We start from the raw sequence: 21,960 nt of genomic DNA on the forward strand, positions 1-21,960 counted from the left end.
GTGGACAATGATGGATCCAAAAAGTGGCCACGCGTGACAGACCTCAAACGCGGCTACACGTAAGAAGAGATATTCAGGAAATAGAATCTTAATTGCTTGGAAGTGGATTAGGTGATCACTTAATTAATAACATTTAAAATTTCTCCACTCATTTTTTAATTGATTTTGAGATGGATATAAAATTCAATAGTTGGCAGGTGAAGTTCATCTAGTTTTCGTATTCTATTAACAAGCTTGTTATTCAGGGCACAAGGCCGTATGACCCGCTCAAAAGATTGTATTTAAATGGGGATATATAGTCGTTGAACTTATCTTCTCTAAGAAAAATCTTCACTAACCTTGTACCATTTCCAATGTGCTAGAACGTATGATCTGTCCTCTTATTCTTTGCATGTGTTATTGTATCTCCGGTTTGACAATATAGTGACAACATCTCCCCAATCATAAGGGTTGGTTGGCCTGGTGATCGCTTGGTTTGAGATTTGATAGTTTGCTTTCTCTTGAGATTTTATATTCAATTTTCTTTAGCTGCAACTCTTGTGGCCATCTCATAATCCTCACGCGTAATCGTGCAAATTACCATGGAATAATCTATAGGTATTAATTTGACGTGTGCGCAAGCTCGCTCAATACGCCTTCCATTACCATGTATATAGATACATATGTATGTACCTGGAATGCTCAAGAGGCACCATGGTTTGAATTCAAATATAAATTAAGCAATGGTATTCGATTCTAGGATAATATATCTTTGAATATTTGTGAAACGATTGGGAGTTTTCCTAAAAAAGTCACATTTACTATACCAAATAATTTATGACAGCGTTTTACTAAAATTACTCTAAATTTTCTTTATTCAGATATTTGTCAATCTATTTTTTAGAGTGTGGAATTTTCACACACTTATTTTGTGCAAACACACTCCTTTCTTTTAATTACTAAAAGGTAAAGTTACATAAATAGTCACCAATTAATTATTTTACCGGCAAAAAATTGTATCAATATTTTGAGAAAGTATCGGGAAGTTTAATAATTTGTGTGCCTCCACTAATGCATATTTTTAAATTCGTTCCTGAATTCACAATTAGTAAGACGTACGAGTAACCTCAAAGCGTGAATGTGTAATGTAAAATCTAAACATTTGGCCAACCATTTAGTTTAATTTGCATATACGACTTTCAATAATTGGGAGTCAAATCCAAGTAATCGGACTGATTTAAAATTTAAATCTAGCTTGCTTTTCTTGAAACTCAAATTTTCCTGGTAGTTATTTCTTACTAATGTCATGTACTTGGTTGATCGTTCAGTAAAGATTACCTTCCATGGAAGGACCCCAAGGCTGTCTTTAATGTTTTGCTTAAACTATATTTGTTGTGGTCCTTTCTTTGTTTAATTAATTTGCTTTTCAGCATTTCGCTGAACACACTCTCTCTCTCTCTCTCTCCTCTGCTTTTCTAATGAGTCCTTCTCATTGGTTTGATTTGGAGCTTTAATTTGATCGATGTACCATTCGTCGAGATCTAATAAATAAACTTTCTTGCCGATAAAATTTTTAAAAAAAAAGAGAAATGAAGCTTTCTTCAAAATGAAAATCTCCAAGCCCTAACCTAGCTACTCCGCTCCTGTATTAGCAACTTTTATAATTGGAGTTGTTATCATTAGTAAATTCGTTATCATTAGTTAATTACTTCTTTTACACACAACAGAAACCGGATATAGAATGGATGTCTAAATAATTGTGCTTAGCCGCGGAAGTTTTTTCAAGGTTGCGATTAACGAATGATCCTCTTGTTTTAGATTCCAGGTTCCACCATTGCCGGAAAGGGAGGCACCGAGGGTGGCAGAAGTTGTTACGTACATGAATTATCTTCCATTCGTTTCTTTTTAACATGTTACGTTTGAATGACAATTTCGAATCGCGTGATAACGTAAACTAATGATAAGGAGAACCAACCTACAATGGAATATGTCTTCGGACTCAAGTTAATGCTTTTGTTGATGCACTACTTCTGTAGCAAATCATAGTACAAATTTTTTGAATAAAGATAAAAAATAAGCCGCTTATTGGCTTATTTTTGACTGCTTATTTTCATCTTTATTCAAAAAATTAATTGGGTCTCGATCGTAATTTTTTATTTTCTAGATCCTCTTATCATAACAAAGCAATAATAAACAAAAATTGAAAAAAAAAATTAACAAATGTGAAAAAAAATTGAATAAGAATGGTTATTTAGCCAAAAAAAATGCCCCTTAATTAGGCCATGTGTGCAGAAGTACGTGCTGGTTATCATTGATGTTTTAGTTGGTGGGAGGAATTTTGCTATATATGTTTCTATCTTGGGTTTGCTTTGAGAGGAAGAGAGAGAAAGAAATGAGAGAGATAGTGACGTGGTTGTCAAAAGGTAAAAGGAAAAGGGTGAAATAGTAATCTCAAAGAGGCCATGGACGATGAACAGTAAACTACAACTCCATTATACTTGTAGTATATAGATCACTACTACTATTGAAACATATTTAGATGCTACTGTTATTTAAAACACTCGTCTTATTTCTCGGTAAACATAAGAAGCGAAACCAAATACATAGGTAAATGGACTCAAATACAATAGAGATTTACTTTTCGACCTACCGTTTCTTTTCGTGAAACCATGAATCCTTATCTCAATCAACAATAACAGAAAAATAAAAAAACCAACACCATACCCACCCCAGATCACAAAGCAAGCACCCTCTAGTGCTTTCCTCCAAGCTTTGACTTGATTTCATCAACCTCCTGATATGATATCTGGAAAGCCTTACTCAACACACTATCCGAGACCGGGGGCGTGGCGGCAAACAATGTGGCGGCAATGGCTTGGACACCAGGATTCTGGCTGTTGAACGCAGCAATAGCGGCAGCCGGTCCTTTTCCGTTATTAATTTGGAAGTGAACCAAACCCTTAGGGAAAGTAAATACGTCGCCCTGTTTGACGGTCGTGGAAACAAGCACATTGGCTGTGGTAATGAACCCAACTTCCAATTCTCCGTAGAGCACGAAAATGATCTCGGTGGCGCGTGGGTGGGTGTGGGGCGGGTTAAGGCCGCCGGGGGCAAAGTCGATGCGGGCCATGGAGACACCTAGGGTGTTGAGGCCTGGAATTTGCATCACATTGGCTGGAGTCACGGTTGAACCCAGAATATTGTTGGTGGGCATCGGCGTTGCTATACCGGCAAAGAAGAAATCTGATGCTTTAAAGCTTGCCTTGCAGGCAAAACCGTTCATCTTCACAGCTGTAGAACAGAGTAATTACATAAGAGTGAAGTAGATTAAGGTGGTTTGGACGAAAGCTTATATTTACGGACAAAGATTGACAAAAAAAAAAAAGAAATAATTTCACCCTTATTGCCTCATTTGACGAAAATCATTTATGCTAAAATGTAAAATATGTACAGTATAACAACTACTATTTTTTCCTGAATGAATGTTTGACTCTTCGTTCGCTCCCCGAATCGAAATTGTGTCTCCGTCCAGCCACGATGGGTGTGATATTCATTAGTTACACTCACATAAATGCCTAGAGAACTAAGCAAACTAGTAATTGAGTAAAAAAATGCCCCATGTTAATTTGTTTTTGCCTGTCACGAACGGACTAAAAAATCCGGGTCGAACTCAAAACACCATTCGCAAACGCATACACGAGTTTGACAATTAGTAAACTTGCGAGTGCGGGTGTGTAAATGGGTGGTGTTGTAGCATTTACTCGTTGAACAATTAGTGTGAGCAGAAAAAAAGGGAGACGGGTTTTTGAAAAAAATTCAATACCGTTATTGAGATCGGCAACACACACGTCTTGAAGCAAATCCGGGTCTGCAGAAACAGAGCTGGAAATGGTGGCTATGAACACCATGATGGCCACCACAGAGACAGAGAGTTTTCCAGCAGCTGCCATGGCTGGAAGAAGTATGAAAGTTGTTGTGTTTCCGAAGGGTGAAGCAAATCAGAGAGCTTGAAAAGAGGAGCAATAACAAGAGAGAGAAATTGGGATTTGGATACTGGGAACAACAAAGGTGGGTGCCTTACTTATAGGCCGAGGTTTTAGAGAGAGAGAGAGAGAGAGGCCGCATAGAAGTCAAGGCAATATCCATGAAACAGGTCCCATAAGCCCCCGCCCCCACAAAAAACTGAAAAAACCTCTATTTTTCTGTCCTTGTTGGACACTATCGTCTACTAACATCTATTTTCGCGGGGATGGTTAAAAAAAAAAAATCAATTTTCTTAACCTGGTCTCACTCATCAAATCTTATGTTGTTTGGTTTGACTGGACATGAATAGCCGATTAGATTATACATAATACATATCAAACAGGACCATATATCTGATGTTTTGTTAAATTTTTTGTGGTCTAACATTTATCGTATTCTTTATATAATGTAATAAATTGTAAAATATACAGTACAATGAGTTGTGGTAGAATTATTTCAACCGTTATTACTTCGATGAAACCATTCATATCCTGGGATCCCATATTGTTGCATTATTAATCTTGTCAACCAAACAGTGCCATCAAGTAAAAGGAGTTTTAACGCTTTTATCTTCTCAACTATTCAAAACATGTTTACTTCGTCCCTCGTCTACCAGTTTCGTCTACTTAATCCTTCTGCTATATATGATTTGTTTCAAAACATGTTTTTTTTTTTTTTAAATGCTTATGAGTTTGAAAAACCTGTTAAAAAAATTGAATAAATTTTTTTGAATAAAATTCTATTTTGCATCTTGTTCTTAGGAATTTAATTAATTTATGTATTTTATTACTTCTATCATTTTCTTGTTGGAGTTGGTATTGGAACTTTGTCTATTTGCTATGATGTTTTACAAGTTTCTCAAAATATGAACTTGCGTTAAGTTGATACCATTTTTTGTTGCTCCTTTTTTCTTTTTAATTCCTCTTTGCTCCTTTGTTTTTTTCTTTTCTAAAGAGACGTTTCGTTATGTATGTTGTGTGTAATGATGACAAAAAAGAGATGTGTTTCCTCCGCCTCTACAAAGGTGAGAGGTCGATTATGCCCTATTTTTTACGGTTCACATGGACATGATGCTCACCCAGGACAAGTTTAATTTCCGTCCATTTTTGTAGGCTATCATTTTGTATTGTCGTTAATTGTCACAAACCTTATAGTATAAGAACTAAGTAGACAAAATTGAAATGTGATGGACGAAGTAAACAAATTTTGCATAGTTGAGGGGATGAAAGTGTTAAAACCCCAAATAAAAACCAATACTATTCAAATGTGACGGATGAAAATGTTACAAGGATTTCTTTGAGGGGGGACCAATAGATTGCGTGAGACAAGCTTCCCTTATGGTTTGGCATCAAATATGGGCATGCCATTTATCATGACCCGGTCCAGTTTAAAAGAGAGTGATTTTCACACATTTCAGAAAATCAATATGCAGTTGATTTTCGCATTTCTTTTAAGAATGTGGTTTACAATTTGGGAAGTACAAAAATCAGTCCCTAATAAATAAATAAAAATTTGACCCAGTACAAAAATATGGGAAATGATCACCCTATAGCTGATAGATAGCCTTTAAGAACTAGTGTGTCACGGGGTCTCAATACTTTACCTACTACGTAGTAGTTTTTTTGACATATGTGTCCACAAAATGGTGGGCAGGATTAATGCTATCATTTCTCATATTTTCAGACAAGCTAATCGGTTTGCGGATTGCTTTGCTCGTCTTGGGTCACAACAAGAAGATGAAGATTTGTTTGTCACTAAGGTTATTCCGTTTTGCGGCGAGGGTATTTGTCCTTACGGATGCCATGGGGGTTGGCTATCTTAGAACCTAGTTGGTTCTTGCTTATCCTATTTAGGATGATTTGTAATATGTTACTTATAGTATGATTCGGTTTTGCTAGTGTTTTATAATATCTCCGTTTGATAAAAAAAAAACGAAGAAGTTATTCTTGGAGCAATTTTCTTGTTTCCATTAACAAGCTTGTCTAATAAAATACTCCTCCTTTAGTTCTTGCTATTCAAGGTATAAGATACACTACAAGAAAAAGTATGTTTAGTGACGAAAAAGTGGCGACAAAATTTAATTTCGTCGCTAAATGAGTATATTTGGCGACAAAAAAATAAATTCGTCACTGTTTTGATAACTTCCTTGACGAAATTATTTTGTCACCAATTATAACTATTTAGTGACGAAAAAGATATTTTTGTCACCAAAGGCTCCTATTTGGCGACGAAATAAAATTTTCGTCACCAAAAGAGTAAAAAAGGAGACGAAATTATTTTTTGTCACCAAAGATAACTATTCGGTGACGGAAAAAATATTTTGTCGCCAAATGAACCAATTTGGTGACGAAAAATATTTTCGTCTTCTTTTTACGTTTTCAGTGACGAAAAATTTATCCTTTGGTGACGAAATTTATGAATTACGCTTTGTCACCAAGTATATTTCGGGCATAACTCTTTGCTCAGAACTCCGATTGAGATAATCTAAATTGGGTTTGAACAATAACATAAAGAGCTACGACTTTCATGTTTATTAAAATTGCTAATTTTAATATTTAATAGTTCAAAATGGCGTTCAAAATATATTTTAATGTTCAATGTATGTGTTATATATTAGATATTTCAAACATATGCTGAAAAGTTTGTGTGGTGTAGTTGGTTAAAGCATGCGTGCAAAACGTAGGAGACTCGGGTTCGAAACCTCGCAGGAGCAAGAAAGTGAGATTTTTTTCACATTTAAGAATGTCTTTCGTGACGAAAAATTTTTCCGTGACGAAATTTTTGTCGACTAAACCTCGCACAATAGGTGACGAAGAAAATTTCGTCACCAAGTCATTTTTCCGTGACGAAATTTTTCGTCACCAAAAGGCACTATAGGTGACGAAAAATAGATTTCGTCACCAGGTAGGAATCCTCGACAACCTTTAGTTGACAAATTTTTTTTCGTCACCTATATTATTTGTGACGAAAAACATACAATTTGCGACGATTTTCATTCGTCACCCAATGCAATTTTTCTTGTAGTGATAAGCCCGTATGACCCGCTCAAAGATTGTATTTAAATGGGGCTATATATATATTGAACTTATCAAAGAAAAACCAATTCAATAACCTAGCTGGTACCATTTCCAACTTGCTAGGATACATAGTAGATATGATCTCTGTCTTCTTATTCTTTGTTTTATTGTTTAGGTTTTTTGGGTACGTTGTATATCTCTGGTTTGACAATATAGTAGTAACACAATTGCTTGGGCTAATCAAGAGGCGCCCGTACGTGGTTAGAATCTCAGAAAAGTTAACCGATAGTTATGACCACCAAAATGAAGAAGAGAAAAAAAAAACCGATAGTATACTCTCAGGATTTGAACTCAATATTTTCGATATTCGCGGAACGGTTGACAACATATATATACGCAATGGATTAGTTGGGACAAAGTTTTGGATACTCTCATTAGGAAAGCAAATGTACTAGTAAACAATATTGACTTCTACTGTCTTTGATCGGTATTTGATTGAAACTCGACTCGTTTATTTTAGTTTTTTTCTCTTGTTTAGGGTGTCTAGGGCTTCATTCCAACTAATCTATGAAAATATATTGTCCATATAAATATCGAGACATTACTATAGCTAAGCCTTACTATTGGTCGCGGGCTGGCATCCTGCCCACGCAGGTCGAACCATGGCGCTTGGTGCTAGAATTGGAGAGGCCGACCAAGCTTATATATTAGTTTTGGAGGAGATAATTAACCAATGTGGGACAAATCCTAACACTCCCCCGCACGTGCAACTCCAAACCAATTGGCAAAGAGTGGAGAGGCCGCCTACGCTTATATACTAGTTTTGGAGGAGATAATTAATCAATGTGGGACAAATCCTAACACTTGGGACCTGCTACGCTTTGGTATAAGGAAATAGAGTTGCGCATCTACTACTACCTGCGGGTTTTGATAAGATGGTAAGCACTTGATCCTACAAGTGGTATTAGAACCAAGGTCACGGGTTCGACTACCCTGAATGGCATGCACCTTGCGGGCAGGTGCTGGGGGGGATTGTTGGTCGTAGGCTAGCATCCTGCCCACACGGGTCAAACCGTGGCGTTTGGGACATGCTACGCTTTGGTATAATGAAATAGAGTTGCGCCTGGTAAGATGGTAAGCGCTTGATCCTACAGTTACAACTAACGAAGAATCAAAATCATCTCATATGACAATCTCTCATGTGGTGCAAAATAGAACCAATCACCAGTCCTTATATCGATCCGAACAGTTCATTTTGTAAGTCTCCATGTGTGTAACACTCATGCAAAAAATCTAATTCAATGGACATCAATGTCGATTTGAACAAATCATATTAATTTGCCACAAGAATGATAAACAGATACAACCTCACCTTTCATTTCTCTTTAAGAAAAATATTATTAGACAAAACATTTACCGATCTTCGGCAATCTTGATTTTTAGCATGGAGGTTAAACACACGAAGACCTGCTACATGAATGTTTTATATTGTGAAATAGGACCACGATGATTCTCGTTTAGCGTCACGTGAGAGGATTTTGACTCAGTTTTGAATATGTGACCTTTCATTTTGGGAGTCAAACCCCAAGTAGCCCGACAGATTTGAATCGGGCTTTACTTAGAACTTAAGATCTTTTTATACATTGTGCCCAGTGAGCTGACAATAACTAAACAAGAAAACAGGAAAAATACATATTCATGTGTACTTTTTACATCTTTTAATATACATTTACATGTTATTGTCAGCCCATTGAGCTGATTTTAAAATTTTCCTAAAACTTATTAAAAAAATTCTTGTTATTTCTAATTTCGTACATAATGTAATCTACCCAGGGATACTTAAAGGTACTTATCAACGGTTTTGGATAAGAAGCAAAGAAAGCAGAGTACTACTTTCTAGATTACCTTGCATGGAAATGATCACATGGACCCCAATTTTGGTAGTAAAATTTTGCATTGGGGCCAGTACGGAAGTTTTGTTGAAAATGAACCAAAACCTAATCTCCAACCCCAAACCTACTCCTCCGGCTGTAATTTATAAATTAATTAAATCAAGTTGTTGATTATCGTTAATAGTTGTTGATTTTTTTAGTCAACTTGACCAACTTGGTTATGAATTAGGCCCCGTTCTAGAACACCTTCTTAAAAAATAAATACTTATTTCATATTTTCAAACTCAAAGATAATGTAAATGAAAAAAAAAATTCAATTTTTTTTGCACCGTATTAAAGATCTCAATGAGATCTATCAAACAAGATCCATATTGATAAAAAAATTATTTGCATAACCACATAATTTTTGAGCTTAAAATTGCCTTCTTAAAAACAAGATCCATATACGCGCTCTTATGTAAACGTTAGGTATTGGTTTGAAGCAGTCCCCACAAATTTTCCGAACTTCGAGTACATTTTCTAAAGAATGCACATTTCTCGTAGCACACGCGAGCTCCAATACTTTTCAACTGCAATGGCAGGTGAGCGAAAAAATCGTCAAATCGCGATCCAATCCAAACCAAACCAAACCAAATGTTTTGATATGCAATTTTTGATATTGTGGTTTGGTCTTGATTTTAAAAAATTCAAATTTGAGTTGAATGGTTTAATCTGTGAATTTACGTTAATAGTTTTGCTTCCAAATCAATGAGATTCTGCAAACCGTATATATACATACGTAGAATTTAATTTAGATATACCAAATAAGCATTGGCTAAGCCATAGTTAGTTAATTTACTGCTTTCATACTCCAGTCCACCGTCCTATTCCTCCATTGTCATGCATGACTAATTATATCCTAAATTTTATAAAGTTTATGAGTTTAGTGATACCTCGTATTCCACTATTCTATTCTTGGTTGATATTGATAAGTTTTGGTGATTTCAATATATGTTATGGTTATCTATGAAATTTTAAGTACTTTCAAATAGATTATGAGCATGCATGATATCTTAGCTTTCAGGCAAACCGTGATTAAGAAATCAGAACTCTGATCCGTAGTTTAATGGTCTGGATTGATTTAGTTCAATAATGACCCTAAGAGTTACACTAGTGCCCACTGTAGTAATATTTATCACGTTTTTCTAATTAAATTTTAAAATTACAGCGATCTCAATCAGACTTTCGTTTTCTATTTCTTTCCCCTTTGCTTCTATCTTAAATTTTTTATTTTTTTTTAAAAAAAAAATATACGTGATAGTAGCATTTATTTATGTATATTTAGCAATAGAGGTCTAATTGTGCTTAGCCGTGGAATTACTTTTTTTTCTAAAGGTTGCAATTAATAAATGATCCTCTTGTTTTGGAATATTCCTGACTCCACCCACTGCTGGTACGGAAGGGAAGGGAAGGGAAGGGAAGGGAAGAAGCAGTTGTTGCATGATTTATTTTACTAATTTTTTTTTCAATCGATATAAGAGATCATTTTAACATCAAATACAAAATACATAGTACAAATCCTAGACACTACATCAATTATGAGAATTCACAAGACAATTGAGCCCAACAACTCAACCACTGCAAGAAATAAACTTATTATAGGATAGAAAGAAAGAAAGAAAGAAAAATCCCTCTAAGGAAAGAATACCTATACGCAGGTGGGGAGACTTGATCGAACTACTGACCTCCTAGTGAAATGCAAAAGTCCTTGTCAACTGAGCTAGCTCCAATTGGTTGATTTATTTTACTAATTACTTTGGTGTTTTTTAAATGGTTGCATGAAGCACAGCTTGGATCGGAATCGATGAAAGACCCACAAATTAATTACACCAGAAGGGTCGTTTTCAATTGAAGTGTAATGAATCATGTAACAGAGGTGCATCATGGGATAATCAAAAGCATATTCCAAAACAAAGCACGATTAAGTATGCTTAATCAAACAACTTTGGACTATGTCTTCTAGAATTTCACGTTGATGCTTTTCCAAATTAAACGAAGGACAATTAAGGATACTTTATTACTTCTTTTTAAGGTTTTTTTTTTTAATATTGGTTAGTTAGCCTCGTCGTCCAAATCCACCTACCACAAAGTTGGCAGGGATTGGTTTTCAAAAGGTGCATTTTGATTCCTTATAATACTCCGATCCTCATCCTAGCTGGGAGATAATTTCTTGTCCGGAAAGCACTCGGCAATTGCGGGAGGGGTATTGTTTGTCTTTTGTTTTACTTGCTGTCGGTGAAATTAGGGAAAGTCTTCAATACACACCCCTTTAAGGTGTGTACCATATGCACCTATTGTATGGTTCGTATTGTGCCACCTCATAAAAAATTACTTGCAGGACCGGTCATTCATAACATTTTATTTCGTATCGTAACTTTTATACTAAAAATTCGTAACTTTTCAACAATATGATTCGTAACTTTTTAGCAATAGATTCGTAACATTTTGGGATTCATAACATTTTGGTATATTTTAATAAGAGTGCATATGATACACACCCAAATAAGGGGTGTGTATTGTAGCACTTCCCTGTGAAATTAATATGGTGTAAACAGGTATCGGATAAGGGGACATCGGGCGAGTGTTTGGACATCCTCCTAGCTAGCTCACGATTGTTCGGTTTGGATTTTAAAGAAGGTTTTTGGGGTAATGAGTGAAGGGAGATAGAAAGATAAAACTTATTGAGGGCAGTGTCCTGATATAGTGCTGCATTTTGAGACCCAAAACGAACAAGATAGATAATTTGGAATTTATAATTAGCACGCAACAATGTATCAAAACCGCATATTTATTAGTATTACCTTGAGCCATGCCCAGCAGATGGAGTTTACAACTATCGTCGGTCCTGGTCTTTATCGAGCAAGGTGTGACACTTGAACACCTACCTGCACCGGTACTATCCAGGGGATGCGAATGTTGTACTGACTTGCTTAACGTCAGATCCAACATCCAAGAAAATGAAGTTCACATTCACATCTGACCATTTCCTATTCAATAACTCTAAAAATGTGCACACAAAAAAAAATTTAATCTCAGGTCACACGTTCGCTCATGAGAGTTGAACATCAGTAATGAACATTAAAGTTAGAGCTAGAAACTACATATTTTCTAGTCGATATCCAATACGTGGAGTAGGATTGAACTGGTCATGCCACACCAACGCCAGATTTACACGCATAACTTCACATTTTGCTTCTGGAATGGTATGTCGACAAAATGGACTTTGGTGTAGCTTCAGTACTGTCAATTTAAGGTGAAACAAGAGAGTTGCTAGTTGAATTTGTCAAGATTGGGGATTGGTTTTTTTTTTTTGGATAAGTAAGATTTGGGATTGTTGTCCTCGATCGTTATAGGTGTTACGGAACAATACAGTGATTAACTAAGCCTGCTAGTGGGCCGTTTGATTGGAACCACGGATTACTCGGTCTATTGTAGCAGATTCCGAGTCGTCCAAAAATAAGGGACCAGAACAATATTGTGACTGAGGGGGTGTTTTCACTAAGGAAAAACTTGGAGATTTTATTTATTTTTGTTGAAAATTTGTTAGTTAATTCCGGTAGTAAATAAGTTGGTGAAAAATGTCAAGTTGTTTCCACTAGTGAATAAGTTGTTGACGGGTATGTGAGTAAAAAAGTTCTTTGTAAGTGTAAACGAGATGGTAAAACATTGAAATTTGTTAATTAGTGTAAGCGACTTGTAAAAAAACTCCTAAGTTTTTTCCGTTTTTCCTCAGTGGAAACACGGCCTGAATGAAGAGTGTAAAGTTGTAAACATAATATTCAGGCCTCATTCATATTCAGGCCTCATTCGGAAATTTGATAGATTGGAAGAAGATAAGGTACAAAATGAACCAAGTCACTATCGACGCAATATGCTTATGCATTGTGTTTACATGGCTTACGCTTGTCAATCATTCAAAACATGTGCCTCAAGAAGTATGCATTTCAAAGGTAGCGAGTTAATTTTGTCTCAAAAGTGCCATCACTTTAACGGCTTTAGGTAAGAAGTCACTATAATGGCTTTAGGTAAGAAGACTTGGGGTTGACTCTCTCTCTCTCTCCACAATGCCACAATCAGAGGAGAAGAGAGACGGTCTTCTCCTCTGCTTGTGTTATTGTGACCAGAGAGAGAAGGTGGATGGAAATAAGTAAATACCATATCTTCGGTTTTGAAAATTTCTGTCATGCTCCCAAGTGGTATGGGAGCATGATGTTCACATTGAATATGGGCTCTTAGATTGAAAATATGTAAATCACAATCGTTAGATCAAAATCACTCACAAAAAGTGAAGTGAATTTGCTAAAAACAAGATGGTTTTATTATTTTTCTAGCTAAAAAATCGCAACATTACTTACCATTAAAACAAAGCTCACATAATATTTACTAAGGCAATACTTACTATGTTATATGGCTACACTTATTACATTATATGACTACACGCGCGTACTACTTAGATGTTTTGACAATCAATGATTGAGATGGTTGAGATCCTCTCATACAATCCAATGATTGGGAATAATTGGGACCCAAAAAAAAAAAATTGGGAGCATCATAGCCATTACCCTTTGTTTTTCATTTATCTATAGTACATAATATAAAGGTGTAGGGCTCATCCATACTTAACAAAAGTTAAGTTGTTGCTATGGTTTAGATTACTTTAATCCAACAGTTTAGGCTCATTCTCCTCCTTTCAGTAAAGTGTTCACACTCCTTGAACATATTACACAATTGCCGTGTGAGTTTATTTACTCCTAACAACTGTGCATTAATATCTCTGTAATTTTTCATAAATATAAAAAGAGAGAAGAAAACCAAAGCTTTCCAGATTTTTTCTCCTCTATGTGTTAGTTTGAAGAATGTATATGAGCGGTCAGGGAACACAAAAAAAGACACTCCATCTCAACCATTGAAACCAATGATTAAGATTAGAAGTTCACAAAAAATTACTTCTAGTCGCGAAGAATTACCCCTGGCTGTAAAGAATTACTCCTGATCGCGAAGAATTACTATTGGCCTCGAAGAATTGCTCATGGCCACCAAGAATTACTCTTGCCCGCCCAAAATTGCTCTTGGCCACCAAGAATTACTCATGGCCGCCAAGAATTGCTCTTGGCCATCAAAAATTACTTGAGACCGTCAAAAATTACACTTGGCCAGCAATAATTACTCATGGCAGAAAATGGCCGCCATTCTGCCATGAGTAATTCTTGCCGCCCAAGTGTAATGTTTGACGGCCATGAGTAATTATTGGCGGTCATGAGTACATCTTCGCGGCCATGAGTAAATCTTTGTGGCTAAGAGTAATTCTTTGCAATCTCATCCTTTGATTACTGATCATCCTTTGATAAATTTCTAAACGATGATCGGTAATCATATCCTTCCATTCGAATTGGATTCTCTTTGACATTATCTTTTTACATCAACGTTGGTTTATTGGCTCACTCAATTGAATACCAATATCAAAACCCTCCAAATGTCATTTGAATTTTCAATAAGGAACTACATTATGGAAATTGTGAAGATTCATTGAAAATTTCCACTCGATGAAAGTTTCTAGAGAGCTCCGAATCTTCAGTGTTGTGCTCTTCCAATGTCCTCAAAATCTGCAATTTGCAGCAACTGATGGACCGAAGGCATTCCAACCAAAGCCATCCCCTTCAAAAGGCAGCGGAAAAAAAAAAGTATTAGATGCATTATTAAAACCAAAAATTCCAATCAGCAAGTGATAAATAAATAAGTAAAGGCATGAGTATGAGATACAACAAGAGCAAAAGACTAGGAGTGAAATTAACTACTAGTTACCTGCTACCGACCGGCCAATGTTGCCTAAACGAACACCTTCGGAATCAGCAGTTGGCACCGGCTGAAATTGAGTGTGTGTAGAGAGCTCTGCGTAGAACACTATGTAGACTGATAAATTTCGCTTAAAAAAAGTGTGAATAACAATAATATACTAAATGATTTAACACCATTTGTTAAAGTTTAAGGGCCACTTACAGTCATCGGATCAAAACCAGCAGCGCCTGTAGGACAAATGAATTGTGCGCGCTTGAGCACAAATTTCCTTCAGAGCAATTCCAGTTGATGCAGTGCTGGAAATGTTTAGTGCACCGAAGGAAGGGATGAGACTTGGCGTGAAAGGAGTATTACTCTGTCCGGATACAGGATGAGTCCTCTGAAATGAGTGTTCAGCTGACTGAGAAAAGAAGGATTGGGCAGTGATTAGTCCAGATGATGAGGGTGACACAGAGCTTGGGGCTACTGATCCAAATAGAGAGAAGCCAGAGGAGTTGAGTGCTCCATTTCCATATAGCGGACGTATAAAAGTATTAGTAATTTTTAAGGGTAAGTTACGGTTGCTTAACCAGACAGATTTGATGGAAACTCGAATTGTGTGCTTGAGAACAAATTTCCAGCAGATGCGGAACCATTTCCAGTGAATGCAGTATTTGACATGTTTGATGGACATCGTCCCCACTCTCTCTCTCTCTCTCTCTCTCTCTCTCTCTCTCTCTCTCATGTGGTTTGCTCAATTACATAACAGTATCACATCCGGTTTTCTATGTTTGTTATCACTTCCGCACAACAAATCAGTCCCCAAATCCAAAAATTTTGAGTACTTTTTCTAAAGCATGCACCAACGTTGTGGCAGGAGCATTGTACTTTTTTTTTTAATGGTGGACAGGGACAGTCCAAGCCTGTTCGAGGCTTAAGGTGAGAGTCTCTGACTCTTGTGGGCTTTCTCATCAAGAATCCCAACAGGACCAAGGGGTGGGACAAGCAGTAAATGAAGCCCATAGTGCTTAGGCCCAGGTGGTAGCCAAGTAGCCAACCATAGAGAAGATGTAATTTCCCATATATCCATCCTCTAATCTTAAATGGCTTGGTAGTTATTGGCTCACAGAATAATATTAGAGCTTCTCTACTGCATGGTATTGACTTACATGTGGAACTACGTCCTGCGTTACAGAGAAAGGAAATTCGACGCCAGGTATTAGAAGAATCGCTGAGTAAAGAAACGAATGAATCGGAGTCTGAGAGTAGTATTCTTGGCATCAACAGACCCCTGGATGAGATACAGTCTACGATTCTGGCTGGCAAAAGATTGGAATGGAGTTTTCTGAAAATCATGTCAGGGCCATGGCAAAGCTGATTGAAAATTAAAGAAGATAAAGAGTATAACCTTCTACTAAGAAACAATCATTTCTCAGTACTTGGTTAGAATGAAATTCATTTATTGGAACATTAGAGGGTTGGGCAGCTCACTGAAGAAGATGTTTATGTCAAACTGATTAATGAAAGATGTCCAGACAATCATGATCCAAGAAACTAAGGTGGAGCAGTTCGATCAGAGTACTGCAATTCAAAATCTTTGGGGAAGAGGTGAGGTGGAGTCTGCATTCTTAGAAGCTGAAGGGTCATCAGGAGGCTTGCTCACAATGTGGAACAAAGAATCATTCAAAGCTGATATAGTTCTACTGCTAATCTTGGAGAGGTTCGATCTCATTGCTGAATCAAGAATAATGGTTGCTGATAGAGTTTTCTTATGCTCAATTCTTGTCTGCTATGAATAGAAATTGTGGATTGAAGTTTAGGTTGCTGAATGATGCTGAGAATGATGGGTGAAGTCAGGTTTTACGATACTGAGAATGATGGGTGAAGTCAGGTTTTATGACACTGAGAATGACGCTGCTGGAGCTGCTGTTCAAGGTCTGGATGATGCCTGTTTTTTTTTTTTTTTGGATTGATGATCTCCGGCGAAATGTGGAAATTCTGAGACTGATTGAAATAGACAGTGCTAGTTTCTTCTCTCCACTTGACCAGCATGCTCTGTGGAGTATTTTGTTTGTTAGGTTGTATTGGACGTAATCTGCTATCGTCTTGCTTCTCAACTTCTCGTTGGAAGTTTCTTTTCCCTTCTTCTTCCCCCTCTTTGCATATTGGTGACCTCGTGACATGTCACGTGATTTCCTCTATTGCTCTTCTCTTCTCCTCTTTCGACAATGAAGTTTTACTTCTGAAATTTTAGATTAGAACATTTTAGAGTTTTGGACACTGTATTTTTCCAAAAATGTGAGCCTTAGGCAGCCACCTAACGTCTTGGCAATTAGCCGATTCAAGAAGGTGCAGGGAGTCATGTGTCCCCCCTATATTTTTACTATTGCCATTTATCAAGCTCTGCTCCTATCTTAGTTTTTCTTAAAAATATTCATAGTAATATTTATTTATGTGTAGATCGAGTAGCCAAAAGAAAAATATTTATTTAGGTCTAGTAATGGATGGCCAGATAATTGTGGTTATAGCAGCAGAAATTTTTTCAAGGTTGCAATTAACAAAATGACCCACTTGTTTTGGATTTTCTTGGATCCACCACTGCCGGAAAGGGAGTGAGGAAGGAGAAGTCGTTACATGAATTATTTAATTTCCTTTCGTTTCTTCATAATGTTTGAATCACAGTTTGGAATCCATCGATGACCATCAAAATATAGAAGGTACAGAGTGCATGCATGGGATATTCAAAAGTGTTTTCCGTAAACCAAGGATTAGGATAATAAACCCTACAATGGAATGTGTCTTGGGATTCAGATTGATGCTTAATTTGTTGATTAACTAATTAATCCCGTAGCAGATCAGATCATAGTACAAATCCATCTACTACAAGCATCAAAAGTTGGATTTGATTCCTTATAAGCTAGTGTCACCCAAGTTGATTTTCTAATCCTGAAAATAGAGAAATTTTGGAGCTATATATATATTTTATGCTACAATCCAGTTTTTCACGTTAGAGTTTTGGAGGTGTATGGAGACACAGTAGGTGGTGCCTGGATACTCTAGGAGGGGAGGTTATTATACAAGAGGACTGACTGACTACGTACATGATAAGCGCGTAAATGTTCACATTAGCGTCCCTTAATTTATCTTTGTTAAATCCATTTATATTGTTAGTCGGAGCTTAATGCGTAATTTATGTGTTGTGGGTATTTCAAGTTTATAACGCGTTAATGGACGACATTGATTACGGACCGATCAAATCACAAGGAATATCAAGACAAGTAGCATAATATCCAATGTACTGGATTGGGCCTTTTTAATATTGGCCATTAGTACAACGTGGTCTTGAAAGTTGGATTAGTAGGAAGCAGTGCAATTGAGGTGGGCCCAAATTAATTTGTTAACTAAGGGATTGGAATAGAGTTGTTTAACTGGGGTGGAAGCATGGCCCACAGTTTTACACGTACAAGAAGGGTTTTTGGGTCTGGATATCTTTTTCTGGAACTTCCGTACGACTTCTGTTGTAACGAACGCTATGAATGCAAGTTAAGAACGAGAAATTGAAAACTAAACAAGAAATCACAAAGACACAAGATATACGTGGTTCCCCAAGATGGGTACGTCCACGGACGAGGAGAGAGAGGATTCACTAACCAACGTGAAGAAGAGATACAAAGAACCGGCTATAATCCGTAACTCTAGAAATGCCACAATATGAAAGCCCAAAAGATAATTCCTAGAAGTCCCCCAAAAGCCCTATTTATAATAGGCTACAAAAACGGAAACAAGATAATTAACCAATGTGGGACTAAAGAATACAAGGCATTCCTAACAATTCTCCACCTTGACTTGAATTCCACTGAACCAAATCACCAAATATAGCTATCCCCTTCTAACCTCTCACTCGCCAAATGCCCCCGAGGGGCGATCAACTGCAAATACCAAGCAAGCCCAAGCAATGCTTGAACTTGGCAACCGGAACCGGTTTAGTCAACATATCTGCTGGGTTATCTGCCGTACCCACTTTCTTCACCTCAACTTGCTTCTGTGAGATGATATCCCGAACGAAGTGATACCTGACATCGATATGCTTAGTCCTCTCATGATACATCAGATTTTTAGTCAAATGTATAGCACTCTGCGAATCACAAAATACTGAACTCACACCCTGTGCAAGACCAAGCTCACAAAGCAAACCTCTCATCCACAATGCCTCCTTCACAGCTTCAGCAATGGCCATATACTCCGCTTCTGTTGTAGACAGCGCAACTGTAGCCTGTAAAGTAGCTTTCCAACTAATGGCACTTCTGGACAGAGTAAAGACATAACCTGTCAGAGACCTCCTCTTATCGTGGTCACCGGCAAAATCCGAATCAACATAACCAACAGCATGATCACCAGAATTGACAATCCCAAACAATAGACCAACACCTGCAGTTCCGCACAAATACTGTAGTATCCATTTCACAGCCTCCCAATGTGCCTTTCCTGGACGCCCCATATAACGACTAACGACACTAACTGCATGTGAAATATCAGGACGAGTACATACCATGGCGTACATAAGGCTCCCAACTGCGCACGAATATGGAACCTGAGACATATACTTCTCCTCATCCTCCGACTGTGGTGACAACTCAGCTGAAAGTCGAAAGTGTGCTGCCAAAGGGGTACTGACTGGCTTCGAGTTCTGCATGGCAAAGCGCTCAAGTACTTTAAGAACATAAGACTTCTGATTCAAAAATAATTTGCCAGCTACTCGATCTCTGCAAATCTCCATACCCAAAATACGTTTTGCCGCACCCAAATCTTTCATCTCAAATTCACCACCTAACTGTTGTTTCAACCTGTTGATTTCTGATACACTCTTGGCAGCAATAAGCATATCATCAACATACAACAGTAGATAAACAAATGAACCATCTGGAAGTTTTCGAAAATATACACAACTGTCATACTCACTTCTTGAATATGACTGGCTTATCATAAAAGTATCAAACCGCTTATACCACTGCCTAGGGGATTGCTTGAGGCCATACAAAGATTTACGAAGTAAACAAACGTGATCCTCCTTACCAGAAACAACAAATCCCTCAGGCTGACGCATATAAATCTGTTCCTCAAGCTCACCATGCAAAAACGCAGTTTTGACATCAAGTTGCTCTAACTCAAGATCATAACATGCAACAATAGCAAGTAAAGTGCGAATGGAACTATGTTTTACAACTGGTGAAAATACCTCATTGTAGTCAACACCCTCCTTCTGGCTGTATCCTTTCGCCACTAGCCGAGCTTTAAACCGAGCGTCTTCTACCCCTGGAATACCTGGTTTGCGCTTGAAGATCCACTTGCATCTAACAATCCTCTTCCCTTTCAGCGGTTCTACTAACTCCCATGTCTGATTCTTCTGAAGAGACTCAATCTCCTCATTCATAGCAACAAACCACTGTGCAGACTTAGTGCTCGAAATAGCTTCCGTATAGCTGGAAGGCTCTTCATACTCAACTGTCTCAGCAACTGATAAAGCATAGGCCACCATCTCAGAATAAGCCGAATACCTTTCAGGAGGTCGAATCTCCCTCCTTGGCCTATCTTTAGCAATAGTGCGTGGTTGCTCAACTAATGCATCAACCTCTGTGTCTGAACTCTTGAACTCCTCTTCAATTGGCTTCTCAATGTGCTTCTTCCCTGAGTCGGAAGCTTCTCCCAAAACTCCACCTTCACCGAGGAATTTGCAACCATGAGAATCAAGAGCACCCAGGGATATAAGATTTTTCTTCAAATCCGGAACATGTCGAACCTCAGATAAAGTCCTAACAATACCGTCATGCATCCTAAGCTGAATCGTTCCTGAACCAACAGTCTTACAGGCCATGTTGTTGCCCATCAAAACTGTACCACCATTGACCGCCTCATAAGTAGAAAACCACTCTCTATGCGGACACATATGGTATGAACATCCAGAATCTAGAACCCACTCGGTATTAGAGCGAGAATCGCCCTCTGTAACTGATAACACATTATCTGACTCATCTGAACTTTCAGCAATTCCAGCAATTACTTTACCCCCTTTCTGGTCTTCTTTTTCCTTCTCCTTGAGTTTTAAACAGTCACTTTTCCAGTGCCCGGGTTTCTTACAATAATTGCACTTTCCCTTCTTCTTACCTGATGATCTGGATCTTCCCCTATTACTCGACTCCACCCTTTCTGTTGTTCTTCCCCTAACAAACAAACCCTCCGCATGTGCATCACCCTCACCTGACACTTTTTTCCTCAATTCTTTCGAATATAGACTGGCCTTAACATCCTCCATGGATATCGTGTCTTTGCCATACAATAGGGTTGTAACAAAGTGCTCATATGAAAGTGGTAAAGAACATAGCAAAATTAGGGCTTGGTCCTCATCCTCAATTTTACTATCAATATTTTTTAGATCCATAATAATACGGTTGAACTCGTCTAAATGATCTTTAACAGGTATACCTTCTCGCATACGAAACGTATAAAGACGTTGTTTGAGATATAACCTGTTGGTGAGCGACTTCGTCATATATATGCCTTCCAACTTCAGCCAAATTCCTGCTGCTGAAGTTTCTTCTTCCACCTCGCGAAGAACGTCATCTGCCAGACTCAACTGAATAGAACTCAGAGCTTTGGCATCCGTATCATCCCAATCTTCCTCTTTGATTCCAGAACTAGTCTTGCCTAACAAAACCTTGTGCAATCCTTGTGGGGTTAGCAGAGCCTTCATCTTTACTCTCCAAAGACTGAAACTGCTGCTCTGCCCATCAAACTTCGCAATCTCAAATTTAGCCGCCATAGCCACAATCGGAAACGAAACCCTAGTTTTTGCAACCTAAGGCTCTGATACCAGTTTGTTGTAACGAACGCTATGAATGCAAGCTAAGAACGAGAAATTGAAAACTAAACAAGAAATCACAAAGACACAAGATGTACGTGGTTCCCCAAGATGGGTACGTCCACGGGCGAGGAGAGAGAGGATTCACTAACCAACGTGAAGAAGAGATACAAAGAGCCGGCTATAATCCGTAACTCTAGAAAGGCCACAATATGAAAGCCCAAAAGATAATTCCTAGAAGTCCCCCAAAAGCCCTATTTATAATAGGCTACAAAAACGGGAACAAGATAATTAACCAATGTGGGACTAAAGAATACAAGGCATTCCTAACAATTCTGGTATCAGAGCTTTGTTAGGTTGCAAAAACTAGGGTTTCGTT

The 21,960-nt window shown here is 37.7% G+C and overlaps 1 protein-coding gene across 2 annotated transcripts in view; it reads right to left on the reverse strand.

Moving 5' to 3' along the window:
- LOC131307575 (germin-like protein 5-1) overlaps positions 1-21,960 on the reverse strand; it is a 36,855-nt gene that overhangs the window by 2,246 nt on the left and 12,649 nt on the right. The window contains exons 1-2 of one of the 2 annotated variants that reach the window (XM_058334165.1): positions 3,803-4,054; positions 2,528-3,270 (exon numbers count right to left, since the gene is read on the reverse strand). The exons of the other annotated variant lie outside the window; for it this stretch is intronic. Of the exons in view, the coding sequence (XP_058190148.1) occupies positions 2,732-3,270; positions 3,803-3,929 (666 nt within the window). The 5' untranslated portion in view covers positions 3,930-4,054 and the 3' untranslated portion in view covers positions 2,528-2,731. Of the gene's footprint in view, positions 1-2,527; positions 3,271-3,802; positions 4,055-21,960 lie in introns of those variants that run through there. 2 annotated transcript variants of the gene reach the window in all.

This window comes from Rhododendron vialii, chromosome 11a (assembly GCF_030253575.1).
Source record: "Rhododendron vialii isolate Sample 1 chromosome 11a, ASM3025357v1".
In the NCBI taxonomy this organism is placed as follows: domain Eukaryota; kingdom Viridiplantae; phylum Streptophyta; class Magnoliopsida; order Ericales; family Ericaceae; genus Rhododendron; species Rhododendron vialii.